General features: G+C 40.7%; 2 protein-coding genes across 2 annotated transcripts; one reads left to right on the forward strand and one right to left on the reverse strand.

Annotated features, from left to right (window-relative positions):
* Window positions 1-4,801: 4,801 nt before the first annotated feature.
* On the reverse strand, window positions 4,802-6,320 carry tmem238a (transmembrane protein 238a). The gene is given in 4 exon segments (XM_018682154.2): window positions 4,802-5,141; window positions 5,143-5,243; window positions 5,392-5,549; window positions 6,206-6,320. Coding segments are annotated over 3 exon segments (315 nt in total). The 5' UTR covers window positions 5,543-5,549; window positions 6,206-6,320; the 3' UTR covers window positions 4,802-5,078.
* Window positions 6,321-7,036: 716 nt separating this feature from the next.
* ccdc106b (coiled-coil domain containing 106b) lies at window positions 7,037-11,353 on the forward strand. The gene is made up of 7 exons (XM_018682156.2): window positions 7,037-7,285; window positions 8,213-8,362; window positions 8,533-8,724; window positions 9,023-9,175; window positions 9,293-9,487; window positions 9,829-9,989; window positions 10,654-11,353. The coding sequence occupies exons 1-7, from the start codon at window positions 7,246-7,248 to the stop codon at window positions 10,807-10,809; spliced, it is 1,047 nt and encodes a 348-aa protein (XP_018537672.1). The 5' UTR covers window positions 7,037-7,245; the 3' UTR covers window positions 10,810-11,353.
* The last annotated feature ends 1,421 nt before the right edge of the window (window positions 11,354-12,774 follow it).

The raw sequence follows: 12,774 nt of genomic DNA on the forward strand, positions 1-12,774 counted from the left end.
CAGTACACCTGCATTACAGGGAAACCTGCTCTTGATCTGTGTAAACTACCTAACTGAGATGTATTACTGATGCCAGTGTGACCCTGTAATGAAGTCAGAAAAACTATAAATTGTTCACATCTGTGTTTATAGACGACAGGTTAAATGTTTCTTCTTTCTTTACTTGACTCTCTCAGATTTCAAGTTTTTTTTTTTATCATATTCACTGTTGTAAATTTTAAGAGGATGAGATGTGGGAGATGAGATTCATGGGTTTTATATTTTATATGCAGCTGCACACAAAGTAATGATTTATATGTCATATTTTTTTGGTTCATTTTATCAGTTGTCTCAGACACTTGTATGTTATATTTATTTAGTTTTGCTCCCACAATAGGCTAACTGGAAGTAAGCCAAAGCTGAACTGATTGATGGCGTCTGCAGGATTGAGGTGTAAACTAGAAACTGGGTCTATTAGATAATATCACCAAGCAGCTCAGCAACAACAACCTGTGAGCCTGTCTACTGTATCTGAACTGATGATATAACTACCTGCAGACATCCCCTCCGCTCCCTGCTTTCATGTCAGACGGAGCTGCATGGATTCTTTAATGCAGGATAAGTATAGAGCAGCAGTAAGCTCTCTTGGCAAACTGCTGGTCTCTCTCCTGTATTAAATACAACAACTTAATTCCTCTGCTGACGTGCTGAGGGCTAACTTCAGCACCCTGCCTCCCTCTTGGCACCAACAGCCGCCGCTCCACAGGTGATTTGGATTTTGCCATCTGGCCACTGAGGTTTTGGAGAGCTCTGCTGAGGAGCTGGAGAGGACATGCAGAACCAGTGTCACCTTTTCTGTCAAATGCCTTCTTAAAGTGAGAGACTATGAATTTCAAAAGATGAAAAAACCCAGCCTCCCTCATTCAGATAAAAAGTTCTGTTCAAAACCAAAAGCTACTTCCTTCTGGGTTTTTTCAGCTACAGTCTGACTTGATGCTGGTATGACCACTCCTGATCCAGGCTAATGTTAGCAAACTTTTCATTGACACTGACTTTATGACTTTTGTTACATTTACACCACATTTTAGCAGGTTAGGGATTTTGCTGATTTCATCACAAAATAAAACAAAGACATGAACACACCATGCTGCACCCATTCCATGATGTGTCTTTGCCCAGCTTTCAATAGTCTTGCGTAGTCTTACTTTTTGTCGGGGAAAAGCACCCAAATGGAGCAAGAAGTCGTCCTAAATTCACTTCCCAGAACCAGTTTTACTCAAATCAAAGTAGTCCAGTTGAATAGAAACAGCCCAGTTTGGTAACACTGGCCCCAACCTCAGTAAAGACTTCCAGGTATGCAAAATTTAGCAACACCACAATTTCATCTATTTTTTCAGGAGCCTTTTGGCATATTATCCCTTCATTTACACAAAGACAGAAAAATGAGAAGGAAATAAAGGAAACAAAACATGACAAAAATCCCCAGCCAGACTTTATGGTCAGTGATTTAAACTTTGGGGCCACAAGTGCAAGTTTTGTGTGCTGGATTTCTTCCATTTTACCAACAAACTTTGGTGTAATTCTTCAATTACAGATGCAGATATTTACAGTTTAGTGAAATTTCTTTTCTCAGTGACTCTTGGCTTCTCTCATCATATTTTAAGTCAATAAATACATTTATTTCTGTCCCCAAAAAACATACGTTTTGCATTTTTTGAAAAGCATTATCAACTATTGAAATTGAGAATTACCTTGGATGATACTCACTTTGTTGCACCCAATCCTCTGTCTATCATCCAAATCTTTCCTCTTTTAGAACAGGGATTTTCCCTTCAGGGTTACAGAGACTAAAGAGTCTGGATTTATTGGATTAGAGGTTTTCGTCCCTTGGCTCTTGTGACAAACCTTTCCCGCACACAGTCCCACCTTTAACCCACAACATGGTTTAGACTGAGTTCTAAGAAAGGGAATCCTTTCATTGAAATGGAGATGAGGATTAAAATGGAGGAGCAGAAGGAGATAGAGAGTGGCCATGAAGGTGGTGATGTTGGGCAGCGTATGGAAGATTTGGCAGCGATGCAAAGTAGGCAGAGTCGATCCGGGGAATGGAAAATTGGTGGTAAAGCTCTTTGGCCCGACCCTCAGGAATCTACAGACAGAAAAGGAACACTTAATCTGGACGCCCTAACGGGCATCACAGCCTCCGGTGTGGATAGTCGTTGAGCAGCAGAGGGAGGTCAGATCAACAGTCAGATACATGAACGTGAACACGTGAAGAGGAACTACAGGATTCCTCCAAACAATTTTATGACGTTACGGAGTCACATGACATGATTTCTGAGTAAACTCACAGAACTAATACAAGGCCACCTCTTTGGGTGTCTTTGTATTGAAAGATGTGTGGTTAGGCATCCATCATTTGGAAATTTGGAAATCATTATGAACCACACTTTAAACATCATAATTTGATCCACTCCTGTGACGATCCCTCCACCTGCACACTAGGTGTCCCTGTTGTTTTCTCTCGTGTGTTGCAGGTGCTGATTGGAAGGTCATTAGCTACATGAGCCACACCTGAGCCCAGTGTGCTGTGCTGTTATAAAGACTCCCTCATTCTGCAGCCTTGTGTTCTCTGGGGGGAGCCTCCTCTCTCCTTGACAGACCAGGTAACACCTGTAGTTTTGTTTTTGTTATCTTTAGTTACACTGCATGGAACAAAAATTAAAATTATATGTTGTCTCCCATCCTTTGTGCAGGCTGTGACCCTGCAAACATAAAAATGTTGATTATAGCAGCTTTAAACAGGCTGAAAAACTAAACCTACAATGACTGTGTGGGGAGTTAATCTGTGAGTTAATCTGGAATCTGCGGTCATGCTGGTGTAGACAGTTTCAGTTTGAGTGACTGTCAGAGATCAGCTTTAAAGCCTGGACCATGTTCCCTGAAACTACTTGTGGCTGTACAACAACATCACAGTACATACATGTTTTTGCAAGACTGCAGGTTACTTGTAAGACAAATGTTCATTTAAAGTGTTGGAACAAAATGCTGATGTGTGTCTGGTGAGGACAGTGTCCGTCTCATCACTTGTGTAAAACCTGTCAGGCTACAAGAAGTCATCCAGGACAGTTTGAAATTAAGACTTGACGTCTCTGAGGTCCACAGCCTGACTTCACCTGTCTTAAAAATAAGGCCCAGTGAAAACAGGCTAACTGTCTCATAATCCCATTACCAGTTGTACAAACACTGTCTGCTGGGAAAGACCCTGCTCACGAGAAGACCTTTGACCGGTGGGTGGAGAGGTTTACAAACTGAGGGTCACAGAGCTGTTGAGGAACACTGACAGTACCACAGTTTTCATAACTGCTGTCTTATAAATAATCTGAAGACCTGAGGTGAGGTCAAAGAAAAGCAGTGGTAAACAATTCTGTCGTCCAGATCTAATCCACTTGGTGTGGCACATGGTCAGGGGCTTAACAATTCAGGGCAACTCAAGGAAAGTTGTCAGGGCAAGGAAACATTGTGCTCAACAGGTGCTGGAGCCCAGCAAGATAAATAAACATCAAATAAACAGAAGCAGACCAGAAAGAAACACACTTTAACCAACCAGTAAGTAGCACAGCTACACTCATCACACCATTTCTTCTGCCCAATCTGATCTGATCGTCTTTTGCTTTCACGGACACTGTAACAGATCTGATGACTTGTTTTGGGGATTAAGTGATCTGATGCAACTGATGAGGAGCCAGTTACAGTAATCCCACAGTGAGTAATCCATTACTCTATAATTCCAGACATAGCTGGTGACTCCAGCCAGTGAGGTGAGCGGTGAATCAGATTAACTGAGCCACGTCTGAGGGAAACTTCCTCCTTGATGGAGGGAGAATCTTCCTCTTGGTCAGTTTCTTAATTTACTCTTTTGTTTTCTATGGACGCTGCTGTAATCGTGAGTTCAGGAGGAGTTCATTAATCAGCTGAAATAGCTCTGACACAGATTTTTTTCCTAATCAATTTTAAAGAAGCAGCAAAGAAAATTTTCATTTCCACATTGAAAAGAACCAAGTGCTTCCCAGTGAGATTCACTTTTAAAGTTAGTCTGCTCTGTTTTAGAGCAAACCTCCACCTCCTAATATTTTCTATAGTCTTGTCATTAAATTCTTCATTGCTCAGTCCACAGATAAAACAGTGTCCCACTGATGTTGTTGTAATTCCCATTTGTCACCAGTAGAGATCACTACAGGTTACAAGTATAGGTCCAGTTGCTTGCAAAAGTTTGGAAACTCCAGAGAAAAAGATCAGCAAAATACTCAACTGTATAAAACTCAGACAGCTGTACTACTTTCTCCTTTACTGCTGAAGATAAGATAAGATGCTGTTTATTGATTCCCAGGAAGCAAGAGAATAAATGAGGAGCAGTAAAAGGGGGATAAAATATAGAACTACACAATAAATCAAACCCGGGACAGAAAATATAATTTGCCATTGATTCATTTTTCTACTCCACTTTATTTCTTTATTGATTTCATTATAATCACTGTAACTGTGTCTCTATTAGTCTTTTTTTCTATCATTTACTCTCATTTTATTTTCTTAAAATAAAATGTGTCTAGTGTGTCTTCATGTTGCTGTATGTGCAAAACCGAAAAGCCATAGTCTCCTCATATTCCTGAGTAGACGTACAGTGATATAATCTTCTACATTTGACACATGCACTGTATCTGCTTTATCAATATTATTATTAATGTTGATTAATTCTTTTACACTTGTATTGACAGATGATATTTTGTTGTTGATAATGTTCTAAAAACAGACCTGATGTCAATGACGTATAAAAAGGTTTTTATTGAAATCCATTAAGGCACCACTGCTGTATTCAACGAGTCACATTCAAACACTAAAAAAAATAAGAATAATACCCGTAATAAAACATTAACTGTAACAGAACAACACATCTACAGCTGAAATGTTTCTGACTTGCTTGTAACACTCGAGTTTTTTTGTAGCACAGTTTGATTCAGTGTCTGTTCCTCATGTTAATACTGACAAACACAGGTGAAAGGAAATGAAATGAAAGGTATTCATGACGTCCTCCTCGGGGCTCAGTGGTGGCTCCTGTAGGTGCGGATCTTGCGGCTGAGGTTGCGAGCGAGTCGGTCGACGGCAGCTGCTGATGTGTCCCAGCTCCTTCTTGGATGTCAGGCCCTCGATGTTCCCACTGTACCACAGCACCCATCCGGCCAGAGACATCAGCACAAACAGGGCTCCTGAAGCAGAGGTCCCACCAGTCACCACCAGCACAACTAACTTTTTACTATCAGAGCTGATTATTCTCAGTACTGATTAGTCTGATTATTGTTATTAGATTGTACCAAACATTTACACTATTATCCTCTAAGGCAGGGACAAACTTACCAGTATAGACCAGTAAGTCTCCAAAGTCCTGTCCTTTGATTTCCAGGCGGGCGAAGACTCCAATCAGCAGAGCGGCTCCACCCAGTAAATCCATCAGCACGGCGAAGGCCAGAGCCAGTTTACAGTGGGACAGGCCGTCACACAGTCCCATGGTGAAACTGGGAGGAAGAATACACTGATGAAAGTCACATTCAGACACTGCGACGTTACCTTATATGGACTGTATAACCTTTCATATCCTGGACACGTTTTAGTCTCAAGTGTGTATATGTGTGTTTACACAGTAATATGGATTTCTACCTTTGTGTCATGCTCAGGTTGAAATGAACAAAAAACACAGAGAGCAGAAATAATATGAAAACAAAATGATTATGGCAGGTTGAGAAAAACAGAAACTTTCTGATCACCCTACGACCAGTGCATGAGTTTACTGTTAATTCAGTTATTTGTACGATGGAGGGGAGCAACTGAGGCTGCGTGAGCTTTTAGTGCTACATCAGTGTTTAGCATTAATCAGTTCAAACAGTCTCATCCTTTAGTTTTCTTTCTTTCTTTTCGTGTCTACTGTGTGTGTGTGTGTGTGTGTGTGTGTGTCTGATCTTAAAAAGTTTTAACTGTGCAGGTTTTTTAAACAAACATCTGATAATAAACAAGTTATTGCTTATTTCTACGCACAAAGACGCCGCAGTCACTGCAGAGCCCGTGTTAGTGAACCAAACCCACACCAGGTAAAACCACCTTCTCCAAACAGTCCTGTATTTTACAGAAACCACGCTCTTCATTCCACATCATTACTTCTCCCACTGTGACTCACCTGTTACTGTTGTTCGTTCCGCAGCTTGTAAATCTCTGATTTAACGTTTTTTTTCTCAGGTCTCTACCGGAGTCTTTCTTCACTTCCGCGTTTACCTTCGTCGACGTCTCCTGCCTCCACCTACCTGCGCCCCGCCCTCAGGCGACAAACTTCCGGTCGGAGTTTCTTCTTTTTTTCTTATTTATTTATCTCTTTCTCTGTTTCTCTGTTATCGTTGTTTTCTCTGATGTGTAGGCCTACTCCATTTTAAAGGCTGGTTGTTCTTCCAGTTATAATATTTAACACTGATGATGAAATGGAGCTGTACTTCCATCAGTAAAGTCTGTGGAGGAAAACTGGGGAAAACCTATAAAGGAAATCCTCCTACTCTCTATAGAACTCGTCCTGTTTGTTCTCAAAGTGAAAGAGACTGATACTAAAATGATAATAAATATCTGTTGCTGGTTTCATGAGGAAAAGGTTTAACTCTGATCCTGCGACGTGAGACTACTGAAACTTTTATTCAGGTCATTTTGTTTAGCGGCTCTGTGTTGGTGATGTCCTTTAAAACACCCTGTCTGCTCTGATATCCTCTTCAATGACAGATTACAGTTAAGTGTCTAAGAGGTCATTTAACAGTATTGGCTGGATATTATGGGCTAATGGATGTAAATAGTAAGACACTTTCATGAATATCTTTAAACTACATATGACTATGTTACTGATGATGTGTATTCCCGTGTCTGCACTGTGGCCTCATGCTCTTTGTAAATAAAGTTAAAAAGAAAAAAACTTTCCCATGAAATGATACCGTAAAAAAACGATTTTTGGTCACCACCACGCAGCGATCTGCGCATGTGTGAACCATACAAACCTGCGCGTGGCTGCACCTGTAGATTCCACTTATAATCAGGTAATTGCAGCAGAGAGTGCGGTCGCTGAGCCGTGGAGCTGCAGGTGTGGGTCGTTTCAGGCCGTATTACAGAAGTATAACTGAACACAGCGCTGCCGAGGAGAAAGAATAACCTCTGTATCCAAACGTCTGAGTTGAGGTTTCAGTCATGAATCCTCCAACCAGCAGAGACGATACAAACCCGCCAGGTAACAGCAACGTTTACGTGGCGCACACACCTTCTGCTACAAACCTACTGAATAACTTTCATGTGCAATAATTTGCAGATGTAATGTTTGTTTCTGAACCTGACTTTGTGTTGTTTTAAAAAAAGCTCCTGGACTGACGGAACCGATGTGTTTTAGTTTTGACAGTAGCTGTGATTCATTATGACAAGAGACTGAGGTTGTGGAGGGTCAAAAAACTTTTAAACTGCCTCAACCTAAAAGTCCTCATCACTGATAGGCCGGTGAATTTAAGGCAAAGTTTCCACGGCCTTAATATCTCTAATATCTGTTTAATATCTTCTAGTTATGACTGTTTTACTGATGTTCTGTTTTGTTGACTCATTCCCATGTGTTGTCTTCATATTCATTTCTTTTGTTTATTATATGTGAAGCAGAAACACTATGAAAAACCCTGATGAGTCATAACTTTATTAACTTAATTATTATCTGTTATTAGAGCTGAAACAATCAGTGTGTCCACAGTAATTAATCTGCAACTAGTGATGTTGATTTACCCAGAAATATGTCAGAGTTCTTTCTCAGATGTTTTTCTATTTTATGCTGTTCTAGCTACATCAAGTGACGTCCTTACACTGCTCGTTCTGTTCAACCAACCGTCCAAAACTAAAATATATTCTGTGTACTATCATGTACGATAAAAACGAGCAGCAAATCATCATGTATGAAAAACTGGAACAAGAAAATATCTGGTATTTTTGCATTCACTTTTTCCTGATAAATGGCAGCCTTAACAGTAGACAGAGTTATTAAAAGCATGGCATTTTCTGTGTCAGATAGCAGCTTTTGTGAAAGCAGTGGGGGTGGTCTGTATATCAGGTGAAGTGACCCACACCTTCTATAAAACACTGTTTTATAAACTTTAATTTCCTGTCATCTTGTGTTTGTCAGAGCACTACATGTCCCAGTCATCGTCTGCAGCAGCAGCAGGAGGAGGAGGGAGTTTGTATCTGGATGCCTACGAGGTTTCTTTTCCACTGGAGGAGAGTATAGAGAGACCACCTGCTTATCACATGAGCCAAGGCCAGCAGATGATGGACGGTACATCACATCTACTACACCTGACCATATGTATTATGTATCAGTAACAAAATGTGGTGTGGAGTTTTTGGGATGTTCAAGTCCTCAGCAGAGTTGACTTAGTGAAAACTCATTTTTAATTTCTTTCCACTCTCTCCTTCGTGTTGATGAATACGTTCCTCTTCCTGCAGAGCCTGTGGTGCAGGAGCCTCCTCACTCTCAGTACAGCCCCTTCATCCTGGTCTCTAACCTGCGGGCTCACCTGTACGTCGCTCTGGAGAAGAACGCCTGGCTGCAGAAACGCATCGAGGAGCTGGAGGACGAGCGCAACTTCCTGCGCTGTCAGCTGGATCGCTTCATCGTCAACATGAGGAGTCCTGAGGGTGAGGTGTCAGGAAACACGTCGTGTCATGTGATTCTTCAAGTGAATGTGGAGGGAAGGTGCATAAAACTCTGATGATGCATGATGAAAAGATTTACATGTAGTGGGTATCTCCAGTAATTTGAATGAATATCAGCAAAAGAGCAGTAGTAAGTGAGAAAAGATGGATCTGTGGGTAAATCTGATGTTACAGTTTCAGTATGTTACAGTAAAACTAACAGAAATACTTAGAAAGTGATGAAAAAGGAAACAGGAAAGTAATCAATCTTTTAATTTTACTATGATTGATGACTGTACAGTGACAGAGTGGTGTGGAGACGCCCAGCGGAGCATAAAGGTCCAGCCTGCCAGCTCTCCCTCGCCTCCCTCCCCCATGACCACCAGGTCTGGAATGACCCTCAAACGCCTGCAGGTGCCGGCACCTCGGACTCGCCGCTGCACCGCCATCCCTGGTGAGGAGGCTGGAAACATCATCTACCTGTTATTATAGTTGTCTGTCCATCTATTTTGACCACTCCACTTATTACATTGTAAACCCAACATTTGTGCCTGACTTTTCACGGCTGCAGTCAAGCAGGAGTTTCACCTGGAGGAAGATAAATACTACACTGAGGATGAGTATGTGGAGGAAGAGGAGGAGGAGGAAGATGAGGACTCGGCGGTGGAGGGGTCAAAGAAGAAAGGCAGAGGACGAGCCAACGGAGAGCCGAGGATGAAGATGAGGAGGATCTTTAGGATCACCCATGGGCGGGAGAGACAGAGAGGTGAGAGGTCAAAGTATATGAAGTCACACAGAAATACTGTACTTTGCTCTGAAGTGAATTATACAGATTTAAAAATGTTCCAACAATGTCCAAAAGGATAGTGGGATGTTTAAAGGATGTGTGTGTTCAGGTCTAACACACCTGCTCCAACAACTCTTTTCCAAATTAGCTCTGGTTCTTGAACCGGTTCCTTCCAGGATCCTTGAAGTGTTGGTGCCATCTAGTGTTTCCATCAGACGAAAGATTCTCCTTTCTTGAACTTCATTGATTTTCTCTGTTTACACGTCGGAGGAGTTTCACACTCCTCCATTTTCTCTCCTCTCTTCCTGCTCTGTCCCCAGTTAAAGATCCAGACGGAGTTCTGATTCGTTATAAGAAGATCCTGTCCACCTACCAGCGGGTGAGGAGTATGTCCCGAGCCTTCCAGATCCACGGAGTCGACCGTAACACCATGGCCTCCACCTCTCCGATCGCCGAGCTGCTGCTGGTGGCGCCAGAGAAGGTCTGGACTGTTTGGTTGTGTATTATATGTTATAAAGCCAGCAAAAGAAATAGTTAAAATTGATCCTCTCCTCTTTTCCCTTATATGTATCATGTTTTTGATACATGTATGTATTATGTAACAACACACATTGAAGAACTTCTGCTAATTTTACTATGTTGTAGGTATTTAACTGGTCCAGAGGTTTTTCAAAATTACTCATTTTGTCTGTGGTGGGTGCTCAAAATGGCTTCTAATCTACCTGCAATCTTATAGCACTCACTGACTGTGGCTTTATATTGTGCTTTTTGTTTTTGACAAAAGAAGTGAATAAATTCACAGTAAATTTAATACAGTTCAGTTCAGGGTGACACAACTCAATTCTGCTCATTTTAAGAGTCAGCGTTTATTTGTTCATACAAATAATCTGTCTCCATACACTGTAATGCAATTTACAGGATATTGCACGATGAAAAAATCATCACACTGTGCTGATTTGTCTGTATTGTTGTGAGGCTGTATTGGTTGAGTGCAACAAAAGAATAACCACCAGGTGGCAGTAGAGATATGAAACTGTTGAGAAACTTTTTGAAGGCTTCTCTTGGAATCACCTGTCCATCACAGGATTACACTGTGGCTTCCTGATTTAAATTTCCACATTGATGAACTGTTCCTGTCCCTGTAGATGGCAGAGGTCGGAGAGTTTGAGGCGTCAAAGGAGAAGCTTTTGGATTACGCTCGGCGCTGCTACAGGACCATGGACGAGCAGACGCATGTGAAGGTTCAGACCATGAAGAAAACTCACAAGCTGCTTCCGATCTCCTACAGGTTCAGAAACTGACAGAGGCTTCGGATGGACAAGAGGTTTCTACACTAAACATTTTTCTTTATCATTGCCTAAAAGTAAATTAGATGCTAAATCACAGGACTGACTTAGTTTAAACACAGTGATGGATTTTTGCCAACAAGCTGCTTAATTTATACAAATATCTGTGATTTTTCTTTTCATTTATTGTGCAGCTGTTTGAGTTGACAGGGAAGGTTTTTTTTGTACACAACTGATTTTTCACGTTTCACATTTTATAGAGCAGCTATCAAACAAATCAGTGATTTCCTTCAACAGTTTTTTGAACAAAAACTGTTGAAGGAAGAATATTAACTATTACAAGTTATATTGTTTGTATTTAAGGATCCCAGACATGATTGGCCTTAATTTGTTTCACCATTTGTTTTCAATTAATTGAAAGAGGAATATGTATTATTTATTTAATTTCTGACAGTATTTTGTACTTCATAAATTATTATTTTGTGAAATGTATACATTTAATGTATCATTGAAAGAGATATTTGCTTGTTCATACATCTCGTGCCTAAGTTATTTATTTTATTTAAAGTGGTCAGGCTGATGTTGTAATTTCTTTGAATAGTCTGATATCAGAAAGTTTAAAATGTCACATAAATAATCAGAAAATTAAATGACTTTAAATGTGTGATGTGTGTTTGGGTGGTTTTGTGCAGGTGGAACCAAAGTATGAGAGCTGCTCGCTCAGCAATAATACACTCTAATCTCTGTTTAACATTTCAAACATTTAGCATATGCATTTGCTGAATCAGCTGTGTACTTTAGACCTGACAGATCTTTGCTGAAAATGTCTTATTTGTAAAACAAACACTGGGGTGTACAATGAGTTTAGCGCATATACTCAATTGCAGCTGGCAGACTACATCGCCCTCTAGTGGAGGAAAGGAGGAATGCTATATTTCACCTTAGACAAACAGGCAGTGATAAAGAATCATTGAAATTATTGTTTGGAAATTTAACACAATGAATTGAGATCTATTCGAGGAGAAGAATTATTATTTTCTTTATATTATAGTTTAGACATTAGTGTTCTTACAACTTCGTGGCAACAGATTGTGTTTGTCCCCATTTCAATAAATGGCTCTCACAGTTTGTTGTGTTTCTCAACCAGGACTTTACCACCTAATATCGCCTCATTAATGCTCCTGTGGCTGAATGGGAGCAAATCCCTGCAGCCAGGATCCAACATCTGGTGGAAAAAATGATAGAAACTGTTTGAAGCAGCAGATTAATGACCAGCAGCTTGCTGGCATCTGTAACGTATATTGTATGCATTGAGAAATACACTGATGATTGACAAATATATTCCTCTTTACTGGGTCAGCACTTGATCCTGTGACCCCTGGTGATACAGAGCAACTTTCTATCATCTATTCAAAGACAAAACATCTTAACCTGATAGATGGAGATTACAGAGCCTTTAATTCAAAGCAGTAACCACAGAGGGGAGGGGAGTGAGGGGGGTCGGTAGAGCATCTGTCAGCACAGCAAAGCCTTTAAAAACTGATCAATAACTGGCTGTTTTCATCAATCACAATAACATTAACTTGGCAGCCTGGAGCAGCTATAAAAGTGATGACTTTCATGAATCGTAATGAGGGTTAGTGGCTGCTGGTTCAAAACGGTCAATTACGAAATTTGTTTTCTTAAATCCCTTCATTATGACTCCACATGGGAATAATGACAGCAGCAGTCTTCCAGAGGAGGAGGAGGAGACACTGGAAACGTCACAGTGGTGCTGACTGTGTTTTTGCAGGAATCAGGGCTGGAGGTCACAGTCAAAGGTCACGGGTCGACTTGTTCATTCAAACATTCATTATGGAATTAGGGAACTCTGGTTCAAGGCACAAAGAAAGGTTTTAAACCTCTCGTTTTGCGCCTTGAACCTTGAGCAAGAGATAATAATTTAAAAATAAATTAAAAACAATATCAAATCAAATGAAA

This window comes from Lates calcarifer, linkage group LG3 (assembly GCF_001640805.2).
Source record: "Lates calcarifer isolate ASB-BC8 linkage group LG3, TLL_Latcal_v3, whole genome shotgun sequence".
Taxonomy (NCBI): domain Eukaryota; kingdom Metazoa; phylum Chordata; class Actinopteri; family Centropomidae; genus Lates; species Lates calcarifer.

Bases quoted from the DNA above. Each gene is read 5' to 3' on its own strand.
- ccdc106b (XM_018682156.2), top strand. From the start codon at position 7,246: ATGAATCCTCCAACCAGCAGAGACGATACAAACCCGCCAG. The intron at 8,363-8,532 runs GTACATCACATC...CTCTTCCTGCAG, and splicing joins AGGCCAGCAGATGATGGACG to AGCCTGTGGTGCAGGAGCCT. The intron at 9,176-9,292 runs GTGAGGAGGCTG...TCACGGCTGCAG, and splicing joins CCGCTGCACCGCCATCCCTG to TCAAGCAGGAGTTTCACCTG.